Source organism: Schistocerca serialis, chromosome 9 (assembly GCF_023864345.2).
Source record: "Schistocerca serialis cubense isolate TAMUIC-IGC-003099 chromosome 9, iqSchSeri2.2, whole genome shotgun sequence".
NCBI lineage: Eukaryota > Metazoa > Arthropoda > Insecta > Orthoptera > Acrididae > Schistocerca > Schistocerca serialis.
The window spans coordinates 406,606,464-406,633,030 of record NC_064646.1 but is presented as its reverse complement, the minus strand read 5'-3'; the positions used below and the strand labels follow the sequence as shown (position 1 = coordinate 406,633,030).

Genomic DNA, 26,567 nt, shown 5'->3' with positions numbered 1-26,567 from the left:
AAGAGGAGCATAATTACATCTTTATCATTTTGAGGCCCACCTTTTTTTCCTAAATTGTTTTTACAATGAAAGTTCTGGTTGGAAGCAGTCAATAAAAAAATAACTGTTTCTTCACAATTATACAGTTTATGTTCATTTTAGCTTTCATCTACCATTATATTGCCTAGAAATTCAGCAGATTTGCCACTGGAAGATCTTATTACTACTTCAGTATCATTTGGCTAATACCATGATGACATTTACACCTTGAAAAGCATCTATTAGAACCAATAAATTCTTTGTTGCTAATATAATCAAAGTGAAATTTTGCAGCTTGGCGTAAGTGGCACCTTTCCAGTTTTTTTAAACCTACTATAAAGACATTTATCACATTGCGCTTATGAAACTTCTAAGTCGATTCTCTTCTTTCAATCATCCTGATTAATACTCCAGGTACATTATATTCACAAGCTAAATTACCTTTTGGATCATCATTCCTCACAAGATCAACAATTTTTAATTTATTACTCACAGAGAACACTTTTTGTCTCTACAAAAAGAAATAGTACATTAAGAAATCCAGGTTCTAAATCAATAATGTGTGATGTGCATTATGGTTGTGCTCATTTCAGTTATTGTCAAGCACTATAACGATGTCACTTTGCGGACTGTTTAGGAGACATGTATTCAGGTTTCTTTTCAGCAACAGTCTTGATATAAAGGCAATAAAAAAAACCTAAGTTGGGATTAGCTTCTGTTTTCAGGACTTCAGGTTGCAAGGATAAATGATACTACAGAAATGCTGTATACCAATTGCAATAATGTTTTTACACCACATAAAATCTGAATATGCAGAATGTGAGTGTTTTTTTCCTTCAAGTACTTAATTGGGAAAATGAAGAAGGGTTGTATGTTAATGGAATTAGACTGACCCACCTTCATTTTGCTGAAGACATTGATCTTTGCCTCTATTGCAGTTAAACTTCAATAATTGATGGAACAACTCAATAGGGCAAGTGTGAAAATAGGTTTGAAGACCAACTATAGAAAGACTGAAATAATACATAATCAACACAATAAGAAAATTCTACAAATTAACAGTGATGTTGTATAACTAGTGGATGAGTTCTTTGTTGGTGTCCAACAGATAAGAAAAATCATAGATGATCCAGTCAAAAGTGGGTGGATGACATAAAATATGAAGGATCAACATGGATGCGTATTTCTGAAGACTGTAGTATCAGATTTCAATAAGAGCAACACAAGAAGCAAATTAAATGACTTCCACAGCAAGATACCATACCACTTAAGAATGATCACTCAACTCACCAATGGCAACATCCTCGCCTCTGTATCCTGGATTACGGCAACCTCCGAGGTCTCCAGATATTCCCTGCTCAACAAATCGGAGAGCTGCCATTCGACTAAGCACATACCCTGCTCCGCCACTCATAAAGCCCTTTGGTGAAAACGGCCGCAGCCGCAGACCCCCAAAGAGAGATTGTGAGGCATCCAGAGGCAGCAACAGGTGACGTAAATTTTCCATCACAATGAACCTGTTGAACCACAGGAATTATAGCAGCACTAACATTTACTCAAAATATTCTATCCAGTTCAATTTATCATTATCCATGACATAGAAATTGTCATATGGAAAAAAAGAGAGGGAGAGGGAGAAGGGGAGGGGGAGGGAGGAAGAGAGAACAATTTATATTTTCAACAATTAAGGGAAATAACATTTTCTTTGACCTAATGATAGCCCTTTTCTTTCTTAAATATATGAAAGTTTTTGTACGTTTTTTTATTTCTTGTGGTAAGGCATTGAACATTATTTTGGGTAGATACATCACACTATTTTGGTACAGGGCTTTTGAATGTATATTTCTATGGAAAACATGCCTGTTCCTGGTTTGATAGTTGTGTAATTCACTGTTTAGAAAGGAGAATTCTTGATCTGACTTTAGGAAATATACTGATTTGTAGATGAATAAACTAGGGAGGGTCAAAATTTTCAATTCCTTAAATAGTCCTCTACATGGCTCTCTGTAGGCAGCACCCCTCAGAATATGAATAGCTCTCTTTTGGAGCTTAAAAGAACTTTTTGTGATACCTGTATTCCCCCAAAATTTAATACCATATCTTAGAGGACTATATACGTGAGAGTAATATGAGAATAATGTTGAACATTAAAGTTTCACACAGCTAGAAAATTAATTGTAAATACACACTCACACACACTTTGCAAACTAGTATCTCTCATTAAAACAGATAGAAAGGAAAAGATTTTGGTGTCATGTATATTACGGTGTAACTTAAGATGGTATATGCTCAAAATAAACAGCTTTTACCACAGCGCATTGTTGACAACAACTTAGAGCAGAGTGATACAGCAACCATGTTGCTTCTAATGGAACAATATCACAAGCTAACTCAATTTGTTCTCTAACGCCATATGGCATTTGCAGTTTTGTGGCATATTTTGCATTTTGAAATCAGTTTTTCAAATTTCAGTCCTGCCATTATGTGCTCTGAAACCTGCAAGCCACCATTCAGTACATGAAAAAGGGTACTTCATACTAATATTAGTGACTTTCAAACAATGAGTGGTGGAAAAATTACTATACATACCTTTGTATGCACCCTAATCTCGCTTAGCTTATTGTAATGATGCCTATTGGAACAGATGAGGGAGATAGTGATTTTTGTACAATCTTCTTTGAATCTTGGTTCTCTTAATTTACCCCATTAGGCTTCATGAGAACAAGAGCACCCTTTCTTTTCCCAAAGACCCCACTTAAGTTTCCAGAACATCTCAAACATTTTTGTGTGATCTGAAAAGCTACAATCCTAGCCATGTGTCTCTGAATCTAATCACTGTCTGTTGTTATTCCCATATGACAAGAGTTGATAATGCTGGAGCACTACTCTGGAATAAGTCACACCAAAATTAGTTTCAGTTACCGTTTCATTCAGAAATGCTCTTTATGTACATATGTGTTTACTTTGTCAAGTGATTTGACAAGAATCCAAAGATATGTAAACCAATTTCTTCCCTTGTGAACATGTGCCCCAAGTTGTCTACTGTTTTCTGTTTTTGATGACAATACATTGTGTTCTGGCAGGAAATCTGCACTATAATTAACTGAAATCAGTTGTTAAACAGTTTTGAAACTTTATATACATTTTATATCATAACTACTCCTACCTACAATATTCAGGTTTTAAGCTCAGGGAGGGAATGATCATGTTGCTAGATGAGAATCAACTACTTTCAAGTTCTACCATTCTATACCCCCCCCCCCCCCCCCCCAAATATATATATATATATATAAAAAAAATCTCGAAAAGTAAGGACTCCCCCTTGGAGGAAGATCTACATACACTGTAGAGAGAGCAGAGGAACCTAAGCGATCAACAGCCCATACGTCGTTTAGAGTGGCCGATAACTTAAGACGACAAATATACACTCAAACATAACTGGTGAAAAAAAGGGCATTGGGTCACGAGACAGTGAACCATTAAAGGTTGATGACAATGAGCACAAAGTGGTGGGGGATCACAAATTAAATGGTGATGGCTAAAAAGACAGTGCCCAATACACAACCTAGCTAAAATGATTTCCTTGTAATGAGAGGGCAGTGAGGAGGCTGACCAAGCCATTGAGACAGGTTTAATTCCCTGGAGCTTGTTCCTGTGAAGAAAATACCAGTGGTAATGTCAAAGTGACACCATCTGCCAGTAGATGGCAACACGGAAATCGTCCAAGGGAAAGAAGAGCTAGCAGGCTGAGGTGGGAGGACTGCAGTCTTGGCAGCAGTGTCAGCCGTCTCATTTACCATCACACCAACATGACTAGGAAATCACATGAACGTGACTAGGAAGTCACATGAACAGAACAATGGCTTCCTCAACAGGGAGCAGGTGGAGGTTTTCTTGGACTTGTTGCACTAAGGGATGGATTGTGTACAGCACACAGAGGCTCTGAAGGGCACAAAGAATTTGGGCATATGCCGACAATTAAGAAGCCTATATTGCCAGATGTAGTGGGTGGCCTGATACAGGGTGAAGAATTTTGCAGTGAAAATCTAACAGTGTTCTGGAAGCCAATACTGAAAATGGTCAGAGCTAATGATGAAGGCACACCCGACACCATGGTCGGTCTTAGAGCTATTACTATACACGAAGGTGCTATCGTGCAAAGGTTGAGAAATTAATAGGGATAGGTTGAAAATGGGAAACAAATGACATCCAAGATGAACATGTGAAACCGGACAAAGTCATGGCAGTGGAGGGTTCACACTAATCAGGACTGTGGAAGGTAGCATGAAGTTAAGGGGCTGGAGCAGTAGCCAAATCGAACTCTGGGAGGTAATAGAGAAGAAGGGAATGCCCCATACTGGTGGTCAAGTGAGTCATCGAAAAAGGGGACACAGGATGGATGGTTGGGCATGGAAGACAAATGGCATGCATATTCACTGAGGAGGGCATCTCACTGGTAGGACAGTGGTACTTCAGCAGCTTCTGAATAGAGACTCAACTGGGCTGGTGTAAAAGGCACTAGCGGCCAAACTTATTCGATGACTGTGGATTCTTCTAAGGTGACAAGATGGACAGACATGCAAATGAATAGACAAGCACCCACATTCTAGTTTTGAATGGACAAGGGATTGGTATAAATGAAGAAGGGTGGGCCAATCTGCTACTCAGGAATTGCTGATTTGGACATGTAGGACATTGAGGGACTGAGTATAGTGTGTGTCCAGGTAAGACATGGGAGGACCAAGAAAGTTTCCTATCATGAGTCCTAGGAATTTTGTAGTTTCAGTGAGCGGAAGATTGGTTGGTTGATCTGGGGGAGGGGACAAAACAGCAAGGCCATTGGTTCCATTGGATTAGGGAAGGAAATTGGCTGTGCCTTTTCAAAGGAACCATCCTGGAATTTACCTGAAGTGACTTAGGGAAATCACAAGTCAAAGTGATTGTGAGGACGCAATTTCATTTCTTAGAGGCAGAAAACAATCAGATGTTGGGATTCCAAGAGGAGCTGTAATTCCTCCTCGTTTGATATAGTGCCACAAATGTTCCTTTGGAGAAGAGTTATAACTGGGAATGGGGAGAAGAGAACAAACAAAGAGTAGTCACATCAGCACCTGCCAAATGCCAGTTTTCGAAGACTCGTTGTTACAGGGCACAGAGGCTGCAGGATCATCTTAAATGAAATCTATGGAGCTATCCGCATTCTCCCTTGGTTGGCCTGTGGACTTTAGGGCAGAGAAATGATAGACAGTGTGCCCTAGTGAAATGGAAGTTAGCCGGGTGACAGTAACATGTGACAACACTACTGAAGAGGATTTCCAAGTCGAGGAAGGAGAAGACCATTTCCCTTTTTTTAAATTTCTTAGAGCCTTCATTGTTGGCAGAGAAAGACCCAGATGTTTGTTGGCTGGAAGGAGATAAAAAATCTTTGTGGGAGTGTTGCTTTTGTCCTTCCTGGCCTGCCATTTGTGTAGCAGGTGATTTTATCACGTGGGCGGGAGGGGGGGGGGGGCTGAAGATTTGGAGGCTTGTTCCACAGATGTAGAAGAACAAGATGGGGATGATACTATGATACTGGACAATTTCGCAACTGTAGTATTGAATTGCAGGTCACAAGTCAGCATGGCCATGTCCTTCATTGAGTGAGACACAGCAAGAATGGTACTGCGAGTGCCAGATGGTAAAATGCAGGTCTTTAGACTAGCTAGCAACTTGTGAGTGAAAGGGTAAGGTACTCTTTTCATCTCCCAGACCTCCTGAACAGCCTGCTCAAAGATACATGGGACATTCACAGGATGAGATGGTATGGTCATCATTACAAGTTATACATCATAAAGAAGAAAGCGGTCAATCACCCTCATAACCATCTCTACCACAAGCAACATATTTGATCATGTTTTGCTGGGAGATGTGAGTGTGGTTATAACATTGACACTGCTAGCAATGCATTAGATTCCGAATGTACGGTCGGACTGTGATGACTTCATAAACCACCTTAGTAGTCCTGTAGTATCACTTTTAGTAATGGTAAACATGTACATTTGCGCAGCCACACAACAGTCAGTCAGTCAGTCAGTTTGTTTGTTTTGGAAAGACAGTGACAGCTGACTACATCTTAGTCAGCTGCCAGCCTCCACTGATTTGAAGCACCAGGAGACTAGCATTCACCTATTTAGCCTTTTCTGTTTTTCATAGTTTGATTTTTAAGTCAGTTGTAATAGATGATAGGGTTTGTGAAGCTGTGTGTGGATGCAGGAGGAGCTGGCCATAGTCCACAAACAGCTGAAGACACTTACAGCTGTCGTCAGCTGTCTGCAGGCTGTTGCCTTAGGATATAGTGACAGCAGAGAAACAGCACATCACATGTGACACCTCAGGTGTCGCATGTTTTGCCCACAGGCTCTGCTGATGGGGCACCTTCCAGCACACTCGATGTGGGGATCTGCACTCATTGCATGGTGAATGGTTGTTACACAGTAGTGTCGCTTGATGTGGAATTTGATGTGGAGGCTGGATGCCTGGCTTCACCCATTCACTCTGCATGGAATGGTGGCTGCTCCTTTAATGGGGTCTGAGCAAACACAGAGTTTGAGGAGTTTACTAGTTATTGGAGCTCCAATGCCAGGTACATTATGGAGAGTCTTAGGGAAATAGCATCCAGATCAGGAAAGAAATGCAATGTGCACTCAGTGTGTGTACTGGAGGGCCTCATCTGAGATGTGGTGGAGGCCCTCCCACAGTTATTGAGGGTAGTAGTCTACCAGTTGTTGCTCATGTTGGCATCACTGACACCTGTCACGGGTTCTGAACCAACCTGAATCCCTATGGGCAGTTGGTAGAAGTGGTGAAGACTGCTGGCCTCTCTCATGGGGTTCAAGTACAGATCACAATTTTCATTGTTTTATCTATAGTTAATTGGGGTCCTTTGCTTTGGAGCCGAGTACGTGGTCTCAACTAGAGGCTTCATCAGTTCCATGATGAACATGACTGCAGATTTCTGGACCTGTGTTAAGGGGTGCAGAATTGTAGGACTCCCCTTGATAGATCAGAGAATCACAGCACAAAGGAAACAGCTACTGAGGTAGTGTACTTGTGAAGTCTTTCTAGGCTAGGTGGTAGTTTGAAATCTTCTGATGAATGCTCACCAGTTGATAAACAGAGAGCAAAATCAGACCACTTACAATGTAGAGAAATTTTGACTATCAAAATTTTAACAATAAATTGAAGTATTCAAAACAAACTTACTGTGCTCCAGGAAAGTTGTTGCACTCAAATTATTCTGAGAAATGACAGCTAGCTGGAACCCAAAGAAGAAAGCTCTGAAATATTTATTGTGCCATGGAACATATATTGAAAAGACGGATTAGACATTGTAGGAGGGGGGGAGTTTTCATTTGTTCATTGCCATCAACAAAAAACTATTCTGTCTATCAAGGCTGAAAGAGTCAATCTGAGTAATTTTGACTCTAGTAGACACTAGTACCAGCCACCCAATTTGCATAACAGTTGTAGAATAATGCATGAGAAGTCTATGCTCAGTAGTGCAGAAATACCCATATCATGCGTTATTAATTGAAAGAGGCTTCAGTCTATCAATTACAGACTGGGACATTTAAGTATTCACAGCAGATAATACAGACATATATACTTGTGAAGTATTTTTGAACATGTTTTCTGAAAATTACCTTGAGCAGCTAGTTCAAAAGCCCACACACAATACAAATATTTTAGACATCATTACAAACAGGCCTGACTGTATTGAAAATATATAGACAGCTTACCAGTAAACTGACAGGAATTAGCAATTGTGATGATACAGTGATGAGGGTTACTAAAGCTAATAGATCCATGAAGAAGGCTAGGGAGGAATTTATGCTAGAAAAAGCAGATATGCAGTTGTTCCTATCCCACTTAGACAGTGAATGGACATCATTGGGGGCGAGAGAGAGGGGGGGGGGGCGAGAGAGAGAGAGAGGGGGGGGGCGAGAGAGAGAGAGAGAGAGAGAGGGGGGGGGGGGCGAGAGAGAGAGAGAGAGAGAGAGAGAGAGAGGGGGGGGGCGAGAGAGAGAGAGAGGGGGGGGGGCGAGAGAGAGAGAGAGAGGGGGGGAGGGCGAGAGAGAGAGAGAGAGAGAGAGAGAGAGAGAGAGAGGCGAGAGAGAGAGAGAGAGAGAGAGTGAGGGGGGGGGGGCGAGAGAGAGAGAGAGAGAGAGAGAGAGAGAGAGAGAGAGAGAGAGAGAGAGAGAGAGAGAGAGAGAGAGAGAGGGGGGGGCGAGAGAGAGAGAGAGAGAGAGAGAGAGAGAGAGAGAGAGGTATAGTGGCTTGTGGAGTACGTGCATAGATGTAGACATAGAGAAGATGTCTGCAACTATGGACAAAATACCACTGATAGCAGACCCACAATTGCAACAGTGCCTCCACTAGCACCAATCTGATGTATTGCCCCAACCCAAGACAGCACTCATGCCGTGCTATGTGTGTGCTAACAGGCATTCTGGTTTCCCCAGCGTAGTCAGCACTGTGCTCACAATGTATCTCATATATGCTGGTGGTATTGAAATATATCACTGCATCTTTAGAAGACCGTACTAAATCATGAATTCTGTGGCCACTTCAAAGCCTATCTAATACTGCTACCCTTGGTAAAATGCATAAATGGTGAGAAACATAAGCAACATACTCATTTAAAACACCCCATCAATATGGCAATTGCAGGAACACTTTTCTAATTGGACACTCAATGGAATTCAACCAAGCAGAGGATCTGGTCCATACCTATAACTTCTGAGATCCAATCACAGAATAATCAACTGGAATTAATTCACTAAAATCTTATTGGCCATGTCTCACAAGTACCACCTCAGCAAAGCCTGAAATCTTTTCCTCAATCCACCTGTAAGAGCTTAGATCATAATTTGATGTTCAGAATGTAAAGATTGTATACCATGGTGGATATAGAATCTGCTGAAGTGGGCAATACAGATACAAACACAGTGTATGGTGTGAACCTATAACACAACATCTAGACTATGGTGCATGCAAGGAGTGGGGGATGCATACAGATATGTATACTGAGTCACTGCAGCCCTCTGGCATCAGTCCATTGACAGTTACAGCTCAGACTGTTGTCAAAATGTTATGTAAGTCAGTCTCAACTATCCCCCACCAATCAGAACTTAGATTTATATTCAGGCAACAGATGATGATGATGATGATGATGATCTGGTGATGGCCTTCAGCCCAAAGACTGGGTTGATGCAGCTCTCCACTTATGAGGACCCAAAGGAAACAGTTACAAAACAGCACGTGCAATATCCTGATGGCCTATTTTATTTCACCACAAAGCATTTGTCTTGTAGGCCTGACATATTGCATTCTCTGTATCTTAGTATTTCCTCTACAGACTATAATGATGGCAGGGCAATACTGATAAATAAATATACAATGAAGGCCACAGAGAATAATGTAATGACAAAACTAAGAAGCCATTACTTCATCTCTTCATATTTGGCAGTACACCTGACTATTTTCACTTCCTTTCTCAAGACTGCACTTTTCTGGGAGTGGCAAAGCCCAAGACTATTGCTCCAGGCATTGCCATTCCTTCTCACTGCAGCAGTTAATGCCCTCCTTGAATATTCTAACAACAAAAGCTTGTGCCCACAAGAGGGCGAAAAGCTTGTGCCCACAAGAGGGCGAAAAGCTTGTGCCCACAAGAGGGCGAAAAGCTTGTGCCCACAAGAGGGCGAAAAGCTTGTGCCCACAAGAGGGCGAAAAGCTTGTGCCCACAAGAGGGCGAAAAGCTTGTGCCCACAAGAGGGCGAAAAGCTAGTGCCCACAAGAGGGCAAAAAGCTAGTGCCCACAAGAGGGCAAAAAGCTAGTGCCCACAAGAGGGCAAAAAGCTAGTGCCCACAAGAGGGCGAAAAGCTAGTGCCCACAAGAGGGCGAAAAGCTAGTGCCCACAAGAGGGCGAAAAGCTAGTGCCCACAAATTAATATGGTTTGAGAAAGTACTGCTTGCATGAAACTCGGCTTTCCCTCTTCTCACTTGATATACTCCAAACTGCAGATGCAGGACAACAGGCAGACACCATATTTCTAGATTTCTGACAAGCAATTGACATGGTACCCACTGCAGACTATTAAAGATGCAAACATACGGAATACGTTCTCAGATATGAGAGACTTCTTAAGTAATACAATCCAGTATGTTGTCCTCGATGGTGAGTTTTCATCAGAGACAAGGGTATTGTCAGGAGTGCGCCAGGGAAGTGTGATAGGATCACTATTATTTTCTATATACATAAATGATCTGGCAGACAGGATGGGCAGGAATCTGCAATTGTTTGCTGAAGATGCTGTGATATATGGGAAGGTGTCAAAGAAGAGTGACTGTAGGATGGTACAATGTTGTTGTTGTGGTCTTCAGTCCTGAGACTGGTTTGATGCAGCTCTCCATGCTACTCTATCCTGTGCAAGCTTCATCTCCCAGTAACTACTTCTGAATCTGCTTAGTGTATTCATCTCTTGGTCTCCCTCTATGATTTTTACCCTCCACGCTGCCCTCCAATACTAAATTGGTGATCCTTTGATGCCTCAGAACATGTCCTACCAACCAATCCCTTCTTCTAGTCAAGTTGTGCGACATTTCTCTTCTCCCCAATCCTATTCAATACCTCCTCATTAGTTATGTGATCTACCCATCTAATCTTCAGCATTCTTTTGTAGCACCACATTTCAAAAGCTTCTATACTCTTCTTGTCCAAACTATTTATCGTCCATGTTTCACTTCCATACATGGCTACACTCCATACATATACTTTCAGAAACGACTTCCTGACACTTAAATCTATACTCGATGTTAACAAATTTCTCTTCTTCAGAAACACTTTCCTTGGCACTGCCAGTCTAAATTTTATATCCTCTCTACTTCGACCATCATCAGTTATTTTGCTCCCCAAATAGCATTCAATTATCCTCGTTTTGCTTTTGTTGATGTTCATCTTATGTCCTCCTTTCAAGACACTATCCATTCTGTTCAACTGCTCTTCCAAGTCCTTTGCTGTCTCTGACAGAATTACAATGTCATCGGCGAACCTCAAAGTTTTTACTTCTTCTCCATGAATTTTAATACCTACTCCGAATTTTTCTTTTGTTTCCTTCACTGCTTGCTCAATGTACAGATTGAATAACATTGGGGAGAGGCTGCAATCCTGTCTCACTCCCTTCCCAACCACTGCTTCCCTTTCGTGTCCCTCAACTCTTATAATCGCCATCTGGTTTCTGTACAAATTGTAAATAGCCTTTGCTGCCTGTATCTTACCCCTGCCTCCTTCAGAATTTGAGAGTATTCCAGTCAACATTGTCAAAAGCTTTCTCTAAGTCTACAAATGCTAGAAACGTAGGTTTGCTTTTCCTTAATCTAACTTCTAAGATAAGTCGTAGGGTCAGTATTGCCTCACGTGTTCCAATATTTCTATGGAATCCAAACTGATCTTCCCCAAGGTCGGCTTCTACCAGTTTTTCCATTCGTCTGTAAGGAATTTGAGTTAGTATTTTGCAGCTGTGATGTATTGAACTGATAGTTCAGTAATTTTCACACATGTCAACACCTGCTTTCTTTGGGATTGGAATTATTATATTCTTCTTGAAGTCTGAGGGTATTTCGGCTGTCTCTTACATCTTGCTCACCAGATGGTAGAGTTTTGTCAGGACTGGCTCTCTCAAGGCCGTCAGTAGTTCTAATGGAATGTTGTCTACTCCCGGGGCCTTGTTTCGACTCAGGTCTTTCAGTGCTCTGTCAAACTCTTCACGCAGTATCGTATCTCCCATTTCATCTTCATCTACATCCTCTTCCATTTCCTTAATATTGTCCTCAAGTACATCACCCTTGTATAGACCTTCTATATACTCCTTCCACCTTTCTGCTTTACCTCCTTTGCTTAGAACTGGGTTTCTATCTGAGCGCTTGATATTTATACAAGTGGTTCTCTTTTCTCCAAAGGTCTCTTTAATTTTCCTGTAGACAGTATCTATCTTACCCCTAGTGAGATAAGCCTCTACATTCTTACATTTGTCCTCTAGCCATCCCTGCTTAGCCATTTTGCACTTCCTGCCGATCTCATTTTTGAGACGTTTGTATTCCTTTTTGCCTTCTTCATTTACTGCATTTTTATATTTTCTCCTTTCATCAATTAACTTCAATATTTCTTCTGTTACCCAAGGATTTCTAGCAGCCCTCGTCTTTTTACCTACTTTATCCTCTGCTGCCTTCACTACTTTATCCCTCAAATTACCCATTCTTCTTCTACTGTATTTCTTTCCCCCATTCCTGTCAATTGTTCCCTTAAGCTCTCCTTGAAACTCTGTACAACCTCTGGTTCTTTCAGTTTATCCAGGTCCCATCTCCTTAAATTCCCACCTTTTTGCAGTTTCTTGAGTTTTAATCTACAGTTCATAACCAATAGATTGTGGTCAGAGTCCACATCTGCCCCTGGAAGTGTCTTACAATTTAAAACCTGGTTCCTAAATCTCTGTCTTACCATTATATAATCTATCTGATACCTTTCAGTATCTCCAGGGTTCTTCCATGTATACAACCTTCTTTTATGATTCTTGGACCAAGTGTTAGCTATGATTAAGTTGTGCTCTGTGCAAAATTCTACCAGGTGGCTTCCTCTTTCATTTCTTCCCCCCAATCCATATTCACCTACTATGTTTCCTTCTCTCCCTTTTCCTACTACCGAATTCCAGTCACCCATGACTATTAAATTTTTGTCTCCCTTCACTATCTGAATAATTTCTTTTATTTCATCATACATTTCTTCAATTTCTTCATCATGTGCAGAGCTAGTTGGCATATAAACCTGTACTACTGTGGTAGGCGTGGGCTTCGTGTCTATCTTCGCCACAATAATGCGTTCACTATGCTGTTTGTAGTAGCTTACCCACACTCCTGTTTTTTTATTAATTATTAAACCTACTCCTGCATTACCCCTATTTGATTTTGTATTTATAACCCTGTATTTGCCTGACCAAAAGTCTTGTTCCTCCTGCCACGGAACTTCACTAATCCCCACTATATCTAACTTTAACCTATCCATTTCCCTTTTTAAATTTTCTAACTTACCTGCCTGAATAAGCAATCTGACATTCCACGCTCTGATCTGTAGAATGCCAGTTTTATTTCTCCTGATAATGATGTCCTCCTGAGTAGGATGGTACAAGATGACTTTAAAAAAATTTATAGTTGGTGTGATGCATGGCAGCTGGCTCCAAATGTAGAAAAATGAAAGTTAATGTGAATGAGCAGAAAAAACCCTGTAATGTTCAGATAAAGCATTAATAGTGTCCTACTTGACACAGTCACATCATTTACATATCTGGGCACAACTTTGCAAAGTGATATGAAAGAAATGAGCATGTGAGGATTGTGGTAGGGAAGGTGTATGGTACAGCTTCAGTTTACTGGGAGAATTTTAGGAAAGTGTGGTTCTTAAAGGAAGATATCAAAGCAATTCAGAGGCAAGTTACTAGTTTGTTATGGGTAGATTCTAACAACATGCAAGTGCTACCAAGATTTTTCAGGAACTCAAATGGGAGTTCCTGGAGGGAAGGCAACATTATTTTTGAAGAACTCTATTGAGAGCATTTAGAGAACTGGCATTTGAAGCTGACTGCAGAATGACACTACTGCTGCCAACATATATTTTGCATAAGGACCACAAAGACAAGCTACAAGAAAATGTGGCTCATACAAAGTTATACAGACAGATGATTTTCCCTCACTTTATTTACAAGTGGAACACGAAGGGAAACTACTTTTAATGGTACAAGGTACTCTCTGCCATGCGCCATATGATGGCTTGTGGAGAATGTATGTATATGCAGGTATAGATAGATATATCTAAATCCAAACGCAAGAATATAAATACAGCATAGAAAAGAACTTTTACAGTAGATGGTGCTTTCTAGGAATTCGAAGGGAAATGCTTCTTACTAGCATGTGGTACATCTGAAAATACAACCTTACTAAATTGAGGGTACTTTCTTCTGCTGACCCCACCAATTGTGAAAGTGATACCAGGGAAGGATGTGAATTATAAACACATTACCTCCACTCTTGCAAGAGAATGAAACTGTCAACGATCCACCAGAGTTGTGCATAATAGTTTATTATCTCTTCCTGTCAATAACTGGCGAGTTAAATTAAAATTTTATTGGGACAAGCAAAGATAGAATTGAATCAAGTATTAAATCAGTTAAGTATTAAATCACTTTTATTGGAATGGTGAAATTTCAAGTGGGATTATGAAGATCAGTGTCGCATATATTAGTTCTGTACTATGACACCTGTGCAGTGTGCCTTGTTAGTGTGCTCAGTTTCCTGACAGACTGAAATACTGTCTGGTGAAACCACTTTATAATAAGGATGAAAAGGTTGATGTACACAATTACCTGGCAATTTCTTTGCCATCGGTATTTTGGAAAGTTTTTGAGAAAGCAATATATATGAGTAGCAGCACATCTCTGACACCTAATTTGCTGTCACATTTGCAGCTTGGTTTGAGGATCGCTTCCCATATCAAATGCAATTTATTCTTTTATGTGTAAGGTACTATCAGGGTCAAATGATAGGTAAAGAACAGTAGATATTTCCTTCTATATAGCGAAAGCATTCGATTGTGTGGACCGCACAACAAATTCTATAAATGTAAACAGAATGTTGTCCTCCAGTGCAACATACAGGGAAGAGATTTAGAACTTTCTTAGGTCATGTTAAACACATGTGCAACACATTTCTGTCCTGGGCCTCTTGCTTTCCTTCATATATTATCAATGATATGCCACTAAGCATGACAGGTAACTCAACAGTTTTCCCCTTCAGTGATAACACAGGTGTTATTTTAAAAGATGTGAAACATAATGTAAATGATATAGCTGATAGAGTAAACAGTTGCATCAGCACATGGATTTCAGACAACAGTTTCATGTTTTACTGCAACAAAACGCTATGCACGCAGTTTCTGACACAGAACTCTTATAAAAGTGAATTTTTACTCTCACAAGGTGGTCAAAATAGTTAGTGAAGTCAATCGGTTTCAATTCTCGGGATGATGGTAGATCGAGAGCTTTTTTGCAAGTACCACTATCACATTAAGAACTTGTGCAGAAACTGAATGCTGCTACCTACACTGCAAGGATAATCTCCTTGTCTGTGACAGGGCTTGTTTATTTCGTTTGCTTTCACTCTATTATATTTTGAGGACAACTCTGTCCATTCACCAAATATTTTATTTGTCCAGAAAGGGGTGGTCAGAATAATCGAAAATATCAGTTTGCGAACTTCGCAAAGGCCTATGTTGAAGTGTCTTGGAATTCTAATGTTGGTATTCCTGTACATATATTTCATGTTGGGATTTGTTGTTGATAACAATGACTCATTCAGAAGAAACTGCAAAATTCATTCATTGAACACTAGATGTAAAAATGATATGAACTTGGATAACATTTCCTTAAGCACTGTACAGAAAAGTGTGCATTATTCATTATGTTTCATTTTCAATAAACTCCCAACAGAAATGTTATTCATTCATACAATCTCTCAACTATTGTTTGTGCTTTATTAATTCTTTAATTACCTGTTTACAAAATTTCTAATTCAACATTCTGTAAAATATGTACTGACTCCTTCCACAACCAACTAGCTTTGGATTGCATGGTCCCACAGAACCTGATAAATAAATAAATAAATAAAATACCAAGTCATTCAATCAAATATCACAAGATGAGTGTTAACATCTGACAACACTCAGAACCTTCGAAGAATTTATTATGTCAGGAAAACTTCAAACAGCACCGGTTTCTTTTGTTGGCTTACCATGTGCTGGTAGATCAGTATGCTGCTCTGAAAATTCTCCCTCATTTCTTTCTTTACTCAGAATATTGTATTTTATGCTAGACTATATGATTCAACTTGCACAAAGAGGACTTTTCGGTGCTAGGGAATTTACATCTTACCCTTGACAGTTATGCCACAACAAGTCTATTGCAGCTCCTTATTTCTCTCTTTAAATATTTGTAATATATACGAAAGAAAAACTATAACTACATTTTACAGATACTGACGTGTCATCATCAGCCTTAAGCACCCAATCAATACTCTCCAACAAGCCTTCATGGACAATATATTTGAAGGCAGCTTGTGTCTTAGCCCATAGATGCTGTCGTCCTTCTGGTACTTTGAGGGCCACTGTGGGTAGTCTGGAATCTGTGTATAGCAAAAATAATGCCAAGTAATTAATACAAATGAAGTTCATGACAAAACATTGAGGCAACAAGTTTTACAAGAGCATGCTGACATCTCAATAACACAGCATGAAAAAAGGCGATTCAACTAAAATGCATGCTACCAATATTTCAATCACAAAGTTATGCCGAGAGTTCAACATCACAAGGTAAACTTACATTTAAGTATTCAAGAAATGAATCCCAATTTAGATAAACACATGCTAACACTATTGCCTAACAGTCCACTCATAAAAAAAATCACATATAACAGCATTCTGCATACCATCTGCACTTACAACAAAGATGAAAAGTTAGAGACCCATTATGTCAGCATTAAGGCCATTAATGGTGAAACACTGGCTCCACTGGACAAGGATGGTGAAGAGAATTGACTGTAGGCTTTCTAAGGAAAACATAACGGTATGTTTCGACAATGATTTGAGGAAAACCTAATTGAGGATGGTCAGACATGGACTCAATCATATTCTTATATAGTTCAATAGTTTTAGTCTGAGGGCATGGCTGCAGCATGTAAACATCATAGCACTCCAATATGAGTATACAAGCACCAACATTTAGACAAGGGATCAATGTGGCATTTTTATCTTACCAACCATGCATGTGGTAAATGCAGAAACGCGAACTATGACGACTTTACCACCAAATGTGTCCAAACAGGAATGACATGCTGTTATTCTTTTCTTGATTTCCATAGGACAAACATTGGTGGACATCCATCAAGAGAATAATGTGTATGGGGCAGAATGTCTATTGAAATCTGCCAATTATGGAACAGTGTGCGACAAGAGGTGCTACTGCTTCATGATAATGCATGACCCAATCACAAACATCTTACCACTCAAGATAGGCCACCTCAAGTGACAGTCACTCTAGCACCTGCCCTATGGTCCTGATCACTTCCCATGTAATTATCACACCCTCAGTCTGTTTTTTTTAAAAAAAAACCTTTAAGGGTCAACAATTCCTGTTGTAGGATGATTTGCAGCTGGCAGTTGCAAACTTCTTCATGCAACAGGACAGTGTTTTATCAAATGAATAGCTGGCCAGAGTGGCAGAGTGGTTCTAGGCGCTACATTCTGGAACCACGTGACCGCTACGGTTGCAGGTTCGAATCCTGCCTCGGGCATGGATGTGTGTTATGTCCTTAGGTTAGTTAGGTTTAAGTAGTTCTAAGTTCTAGGGGACTGATGATCTCAGTAGTTTAGTCCCATAGTGCTCAGAGGCATTTGAACCAAATGAATACCTTCAACCTGATGTATCAGTGTGATGATCGCCTTAATGCTCATATTTTTCCTGACTGGAATACCGATTCTGGACTGTACAGTCTTTGAATGGAAACATTTTGTTCTCTCCGTACACTAAGGGTGAATTACCTACAGGATTGCCACAAGTTTCCCCAAGTGAAATTCCCTGGTATTTCCCTGATTTCCTGATAAATTTTAACATTTTTCCCTTACAAATTTTGAGATCTCAAGGTCAAGTAAAGACATAAGTTGAAAAAACTTAAGGACTTCTGTACTTCTAAATGTGCAAGCAAAAATCTTAAGTAATAATATCCACATTTTTTGTAATGAACTGTTTTTAGATGAAGAAAGCAGGCCAAATGGTATGTGTGTTTCATTAAGAACACTGATGATATTTTATTTCAATAAAACAAAAGACATTTGGTGGCAAATATGCATTTCTTTGGCGTCACAAGACAGATTTTAAATACCGTCACTGATTTCAGAAGAAACCTCAGAAAAAGGTAGGCCTCTTGAAAGAACTGTACAAGGCAGGGAGGAGTTGTGTAAACTAACACTATAAGTGACCACCAATAAAATGTTGGTTCTACTATGTTCATTATTCTCGGGCATTACCCACTGTGTTGTGTCTTATTTTACAGGTATTGAGTGCATGTGTGTTTTTTTTTCCTCTCTCTCTCTCTCTCTCTCTCTCTCTCTCTCTCTCTCTCTCTCTCTCTCTCTCTCTCTCTCAAGAAATACGTGAGTACATATCGTACAAACTGCCTGTGTCTGCCACAATATTCTTCTTTTTATCACCCATACTTTCTAATATATAAACTATTTTTGAAGTACCAAAATGTACTAAATTAAATAAAATGTTTATAAAGCAACACACTGTGCAATGTACTTGCAGTGACACAGTCACAATTCCTGAAATTCTCTGGCCTGCCGAGGAGCACCAAAGTCCTGGGTCCACAGATAAATCATAAAAGCCCACTGCATTACACCACACACAAACAGACCTGGCCTGTGGTCAGACATGTGAGATTAGATCCAATGGGCAGGGCCTGTATGTTAGTGGGAAATGATGAGCTTCAGATCAGCAGGCCCAATCCATTAGAGATAACCACAGAAATGGCCTGCAGTCTTCACCGTCATGGAAGTCCACTCTTGTGGCCAGCTATTCACATGTTACAGACACTATGATGATGAAATGTGATTGGTTAAGGGGGAGAAGGGAAAGAGTTGGGATGTGACAACAGGTTATAGAAGACATAGGAATATGACTTTCTCAGACAGTATTGTTGTGAATGTGGAAAACAGATTTGATCTGTCATCACAATTGGAAACTGATGAGCCACAAGCATGTGTAGGAGTCGACAAGACAACAAACTTTCAAAAGTGTTTGAAAAGTAAGAAGTCAGAAAAAGTTGTAAAAAAGAAGAAAGTTTTATTGTTGGGTAGAAGTGCTGGCCAACTGTTGCAGGATAAACTAGGGTCAGGTTGCCAGGTCACAAATTTTTTTTAAAACCTTAGTGCAAGTCTGGGTCAGGTGATAGAGGATGTAGGCTCACTTTGTAGATACTTCACAAAGGAAGACACTGTGGTAATAATGGGTGGGGTGGGTAAGAGCATAGACAAGAACCCTAATTACTCAACTGAGACTGACCTGGTAAATGAGACATACTGGTGTTTTGCTTGTGTCTGTTCTGAGGCACCATGATCGGCCCATTTAAACTCTTCTGTTAGCAGAGTTAATTTAGAGGTGGATCGGCTGCTTGAATTTGGTATGGGGTCTCATATTGATGTGGTTCCTGTTGACTATCAGCATGTGGGACTATAGTAGGCATGGCCTTCATCTCGACAGGAAAGGGATGGGAAACTGTCTGGGCTAATAGCAAATAATTAAGGTGGGTACTATCACAAGTACCAGTTGTTACAAATGACAGAATGTGCCAAAACAAAAGATGTTCAGAGACAGGCTGAAAATGACATTCACATAGATAAAATAGGCAGCCAGAAAGCCAATTTTAATGTACCCAATTCATGCAGACAGCCTCTGATTGAAATGAGATATACTCAAAAATCAACAAGACAATTAGGTTCATCTAGTTGTAATTCTGCCAGTGTACAAAACAGTTATCCTTATTGCACCAGAATATCTGAGGGCTAAGGGGCAACCTTAATTAGTTGCTTATTTGTGTTTAACAATTAGAGTTGAGCAAATCAGCTGATATAATCTGCTTCTATGAACATCATGCTACCACTGGTATAGGTATGTTAAATGTTACAGGATTCAAGTTAGCTTTTTACTTCTGTGGAGAAAACATGGAGAAAGGAGGAGTTGCCACATTTGTCAGAAACTGTTTTTATTTCAAGACTACTGATATAGCAATTCATCATAAAAATGATTGCTGAGACACAGACAGGCACATGGAAAAGAATCACACACTCACAACTAAATTTTTTGCCACAGCCTTTGTCAGAAATTGAGCACACACACACACATTCACACAATCACTGACAACTCATGCGCACATGACCTCTATCTTTAACTGCTGCATCAACAGTCTCTGAGAATCAGATCAAAAAAAATGTCTTCTCACACCTCTCTGCTTCTCAACGTCAGCTGCTAAGCTAGTGGCACGAAGTGGTGGCAGCACTGACTGCAGGCTGAGGGGAGTGGTAGAAAGGGAAGAAGCAGTAAGAATGAGGATGTAGGGAAGCTGCACATACACTCAGCTGCATCCTGCCAGCAATGTTGCACGACATGTCAGTAAACAAATGATTTCACCTACTGAGACAAGAAATGAGATTTTTTACAGTGTTTCCTTTTTATTAAATTTTCCTGACATGGTTGACATTCCTTGAATTTTCTGATTTCTCTGATTTTCAGAATTTGTGGCAACCCTGTACAAGCTAGCTGCAAACAAAGACCAAACTGCATTGTTAGAATCTTGAATCTATGTGAACTGATAACACAGTGCGATGTATAAGCATAAAATTGTTCTTACAATAGAGACAGGAGTAGAAATTATGCTTTACCTTTTTTTTTTTCATCAGTCTACTGACTGGTTTGATGTGGCCCGCCACGAATTCCTTTCCTGCGCTAACCCCTTCATCTCAGAGTAGCACTTGCAACCTACATCCTCAATTATTTGCTTGACGTATTCCAATCTCTGTCTTCCTCTACAGTTCCCTCTAGTACCATGGAAGTCATTCCTCATGTCTTAGCAGATGTCCTATCATCCTGTCCCTTCTCCTTATCAGTGTTTTCCACATATTCCTTTCCTCTCCGACTCTGCGTAGAACCTCCTCATTCCTTACCTTATCAGTCCACCTAATTTTCAACATTCGTCTATAGCACCACATCTCAAATGCTTCGATTCTCTTCTGTTCCGGTTTTCCCACAGTCCATGTTTCACTACCATACAATGCTGTACTCCAGACGTACATCCTCAGAAATTTCTTCCTCAAATTAAGGCCGGTATTTGATATTAGTAGACTTCTCTTAGCCAGAAATGCCTTTTTTGCCATAGCGAGTCTGCTTTTGATGTCCTCCTTGCTCCGTCCATCATTGGTTATTTTACTGCCTAGGTAGCAGAATTCCTTAACTTCACTGACTTTGTGACCATCAATCCTGATGTTAAGTTTCTCGCTGTTCTCATTTCTACTACTTCTCATTACCTTCGTCTTTCTCCGATTTACTCTCAAACCATACTGTGTACTCATTAGACTGTTCATTCCGTTCAGCAGATCATTTAATTCTTCTTCACTTTCACTCAGGATAGCAATGTCATCAGCGAATCTTATCATTGATATCCTTTCACCTTGTATTTTAATTCCACTCCTGAACCTTTCTTTTATTTCCATCATTGCTTCCTCAATGTACAGATTGAAGAGTAGGGGCGAAAGGCTACAGCCTTGTCTTACACCCTTCTTAATACGAAGACTTCGTTCTTGATCGTCCACTCTTATTATTCCCTCTTGGTTGTTGTACATATTGTATATGACCCGTCTCTCCCTATAGCCTACCCCTACTTTTTTCAGAATCTCGAACAGCTTGCACCATTTTATATTGTCGAACACTTTTTCCAGGTCGACAAATCCTATGAAAGTGTCTTGATTTTTCTTTAGCCTTGCTTCCATTATTAGCCGTAATGTCAGAATTGCCTCTCTCGTCCCTTTACTTTTCCTAAAGCCAAACTGATTGTCACCTAGCGCATTCTCAATTTTCTTTTCCATTCTTCTGTATATTATTCTTGTAAGTAGCTTCAATGCATGAGCTGTTAAGCTGATTGTGCGAGAATTATCGCACTTGTCAGCTCTTACCATCTTCGGAATTGTGTGGATGATGCTTTTCCGAAAGTCAGATGGTATATCGCCAGACTCATATTCTACACACCAACGTGAATAGTCGTTTTGTTGCCACTTCCCCCAATGATTTTAGAAATTCTGATGGAATGTTATCGATCCCTTCTGCCTTATTTGATCGTAAGTCCTCCAAAGCTCTTTTAAATTCCAATTCTAATACTGGATCCCTTATCTCTTCTAAATCGACTCCTGTTTCTTCTTCTATCACATTAGACAAATCTTCACCCTCATAGAGGCTTTCAATGTATTCTTTCCACCTATCTGCTCTCTCCTCTGCATTTAACAGTGGATTTCCTGTTGCACTCTTAATGTTACCACCGTTGCTTTTAATGTCACCAAAGGTTGTTTTGACTTTCCTGTATGCTGAGTCTGTCCTTCTGACAATCAGATCTTTTTCGATGTCTTCACATTTTTCCTGCAGCCATTTCACCTCAGCTTCCCTGCACTTCCTATTTATTTCATTCCTCAGCGACTTGTATTTCTGTATTCCTGATTTTCCCGGAACATGTTTGTACTTCCTCCTTTCATCAATCAACTGAAGTATTTCTTCTGTTACCCATGGTTTCTTCGCAGCTACCTTCTTTGTACCTATGTTTTCCTTCCCAACTTCTGTGATGGCCCTTTTTAGAGATGTCCATTCCTCTTCAACTGTACTGCTTACTGCGCTATTCCTTACTGCTGTGTCTATAGCTTTAGAGAACTTCAAACGTACCTCGTCATTCCTTAGTACTTCCGTATCCCATTTCTTTGCGTATTGATTCTTCCTGACTAATGTCTTGAACTTCAGCCTACTCTTCATCACTACTATATTGTGATCTGAGTCTGTATCTGCTCCTGGGTATGCCTTACAATCCAGTATCTGATTTCGGAATCTCTGTCTGACCATGATGTAATCTAATTGAAATCTTCCCGTATCTCTCAGCCTTTTCCAAGTATACCTCCTCCTCTTGTGATTCTTGAACAGGATATTCGCTATTACTAGCTGAAACTTGTTACAGAACTCAATTAGTCTTTCTCCTCTTTCATTCCTTGTCCCAAGCCCATATTCTCCTGTAACCTTTTCTTCTACTCCTTCCCCTACAACTGCATTCCAGTCGCCTATGACTATTAGATTTTCGTCCCCTTTTACATACTGCATTACCCTTTCAATACCCTCATACACTTTCTCTATCTGTTCATCTTCAGCTTGCGACGTCGGCATGTATACCTGAACTATCGTTGTCGGTGTTGGTCTGCTGTCGTTTCTGATTAGAACAACCCGGTCACTGAACTGTTCACAGTAATACACCCTCTGCCGTACCTTCCTATTCATAATGAATCCTACACCTGTTATACCATTTTCTGCTGCTGTTGATATTACCCGATACTCATCTGACCAGAAATCCTTGTCTTCCTTCCACTTCACTTCACTGACCCCTACTATATCTAGATTGAGCCTTTGCATTTCCCTTTTCAGATTTTCTAGTTTCCCTACCACGTTCAAACTTCTGACATTCCACGCCCCGCCTCGTAGAATGTTATCCTTTCGTTGATTATTCGATCTTTTTCTCATGGTAACCTCCCCCTTGGCAGTCCCCTCCCGGAGATCCGAATGGGGGACTATTCCTGAATCTTTTGCCAATGGAGAGATCATGACACTTCTTCAATTACAGGCCATATGTCCTGTGGATACACGTTACGTGTCTTTAATGCAGTGGTTTCCATTGCCTTCTGCATCCTCATGTCGTTGATCATTGCTGATTCTTCCGCCTTTAGGGGCAATTTCCCATCCCTAGGACAAGAGAGTGCCCTGAACCTCTATCCGCTCCTCCGCCCTCTTTGACAAGGCCGTTCTTATGCTGCAAGTCTTCGGCCGCCAATGCTGATTATTTATCAAAATTTAGGCAGTGGCGGGGATCGAACCTGGGACCTAAGACGTTTTGATTATGAATCAAAGATGCTACCCCTACACCACGGGTTTTACCTAACAAGATAAGAAAACAGACTAAGAATTATTCTTTCCTTGTCAAATTAGAAGTTTTAACAAGACATCCTCTTGTAGCATTACTTTCCCTCAACAGTAGTAGTCGATACCAGTAATATTTGTTAAATTTTGGACTGGTCAGTATTATCTCAGCTGTTTTCCTGAAAAAATATCACGTAATTTTAACCGCAATATTTTATAATGAAAGCTAAACTTTACAAATAGGAATTAGTTTGGATGTTACAATCAATAAGTGAATGTACGGTTAATTTTTTTTTAACATTTGAAATTATGAATTATTTGGCATACTTAAAAATTCTATTATTAATTACACAATCTAGTACTGTTTATTATGTTTATTTCTTAATTCATTTATGAGATAATAATTGAAACTAATAGAGATTCATTTGTAAAGGAAAATTGTAAAACCTCTGGAACATTGTTATTACCACAGATTGAAGCAGTATAAGCATGTCTCTGATGTGATCGGATGTATTTTTGTATTTTGGGCAAACAATGTAATTTTTGGCTTTGTTAATGTGAAAATTCAAAAGTCTGTGATATACTAAAATGTGGCAAAATAAATTAATGTAAACACAAAAATTATGCAATGACAATCATCAAAATTATTTAGATTAGTTCAACCAGGAGGACCTAAAAGGGAGAATTTCAGATTCGAGAATCAGACCCCGTAGACAAGAATTGGAGTAAACTCTACAAGAAAAGATAAGTTAACTAAAAAGTTTATTGTACTCTTACTCCTGTCAAATCTTCAGAAAAAAAACTTTGCACATTGTAAACAATAGCTGCAACTAAGCAGGTGGGGGGAGAGGAAAGAAAGAAAGAGAGAAAGAGAGAGAGAGAGAGAGAGAGAGAGAGAGAGAGAGAGAGAGAGAGAGACACTTGGAGAACATCTAAGTTGGAATTGTTAAATTTAGATGTAGCATCAATGAAATAAGGAAATGAAACAGATTTTGTAAAAATCTGTGTTATTCTGATCTACTCTATGTTTACATATTTTATCTTGACTCCGGAGTAGCAGTCTCTGTACGCGTATCTTCTCATTAGAAAACACAACCTACATGCACTGTTATCTACATTAAACTGGGACACTAAATACATAGTGCTACAAGATACAAAGTAAGACAAGAATTTCAATTTGGCATTTGAAACCCATTTCATGTCCGCATATTTTTTAAATGAGATATCAATACTTCTAGTCAGAGTACATTCACAGTCAACACTCACCATGTTCTGAGGTCATGAAGAGCAGCTTGTCACAGTTTTGGCCCCATGTGGCATTGACAGCAGCCGCCTTCGTGGCATGGTTCTTAGGACTGGTCATCACCCAGCACAACACCCGAACACGCTGTCGCAGGCTGTCAGCTGCAGTACGGTTGCATTCTAGAATGGAAGACAGTCTCCTTACAGCTACATTGATCAGACAATAGTTTCTCTCATCAGCAGCTGATCACTCGGTAACAGACAAATCAGTAAAATTAAGTGCCACATACGAATAATTTGCCATACTTGCTAGACTTACAGTTGCGTCAGGGGCATAATTACAGTCATGGAGACCTGAGGCAAGTACCTGAAGTGGGGCCCCTTCCCATTTCCCTGCCTCACCAAAGTGTCACCCACACCTTATCCCTCACCTCTCTCACCCTGTGTCACTACCCTCCCATGTGCACACACCATTACCTACACAGTTCAGTTTGAGTACAGAAGACAATATTTACTCCACGTAACATGACATCAAGATCATCCAATGCCAGATCGTAGGAATGAAAATTATGTTCCTGGTTCAATGTCACAATGTCTCCATATTGCCTGTGTCTTACGTGGAAGTTTGTCATGTCCTAATCACTGGGGCAGTATTTTGAATCTGTTGAATCTGCCTTTAATAAACTCTGAACTAGGATGTGTTAAACATCCATATAAATGCTGTCATCTTCTGCAGGTCATTGTTAACCCTCTGCACAAAATTTCTCGCATTTGTGACAGCATCATACTTTCATTTTTCCTGAAGTCCTTAAGTTTCCAATTCACTATATTGTTGCAGGACAACACCTTATCTCCATTTCAGGGATGTATGATTTACGCCTCAAGATGCTGTGTTTTCAACACAGGTGTCAATTGTTAGTTAAATATTACAAAAATCCCATTTATGACTCATTTCACTGTTTCTGAAGAACACACAGATCACATTAGTGTGCAAGAAGGGTAACAGAAGTGATCCAGAACACTACTGTCCACTGTTCTTGACATTCATGTGTTGTAGAATTCTAGAAAATATTCCGAGTTCAAATGTAATGAGATATATTTGACACAATGATCTCCATGCCAATCAGTACTGTATTTGCAAACATCAGTAATGCAAAACCCTTCATGCTTTTCTCACATGATGCCCTGAAAGCCATGGATCAAGCCATTCAGGAAGCTGCAGTATTTTTTGATTTCCAAAACACATTTAACTCCAGCACCACATCAATGTTTATTACCAAAAATATGATCATATGGTGTGACTGGGTTGGTATTTCTTGATAGGGAGAATGCAGCATGTGATCTTAGATGGAGAGTCATCACCAGATATAGAAGCAACTTCGCCAATTTCCCACGGAAGTTTGTTGAGACCCTGGTGTCCATGTTGTATATTAATTACCTTGTAGACAGTGCTGTTA

General features: G+C 39.9%; 1 protein-coding gene across 3 annotated transcripts in view; it reads right to left on the bottom strand.

Moving 5' to 3' along the window:
* The window catches only part of LOC126419052 (glycoprotein-N-acetylgalactosamine 3-beta-galactosyltransferase 1-like), a 190,099-nt gene that overhangs the window by 25,927 nt on the left and 137,605 nt on the right, over positions 1-26,567 (bottom strand). For all 3 annotated transcript variants that reach the window (XM_050086122.1, XM_050086123.1, XM_050086124.1), the window contains 3 exons: positions 25,135-25,290; positions 16,141-16,282; positions 1,309-1,535 (listed from right to left, as the gene is read on the bottom strand). In XM_050086122.1, the coding sequence (XP_049942079.1) occupies positions 1,309-1,535; positions 16,141-16,282; positions 25,135-25,290 (525 nt within the window). The remainder of the gene's footprint in view (positions 1-1,308; positions 1,536-16,140; positions 16,283-25,134; positions 25,291-26,567) is intronic.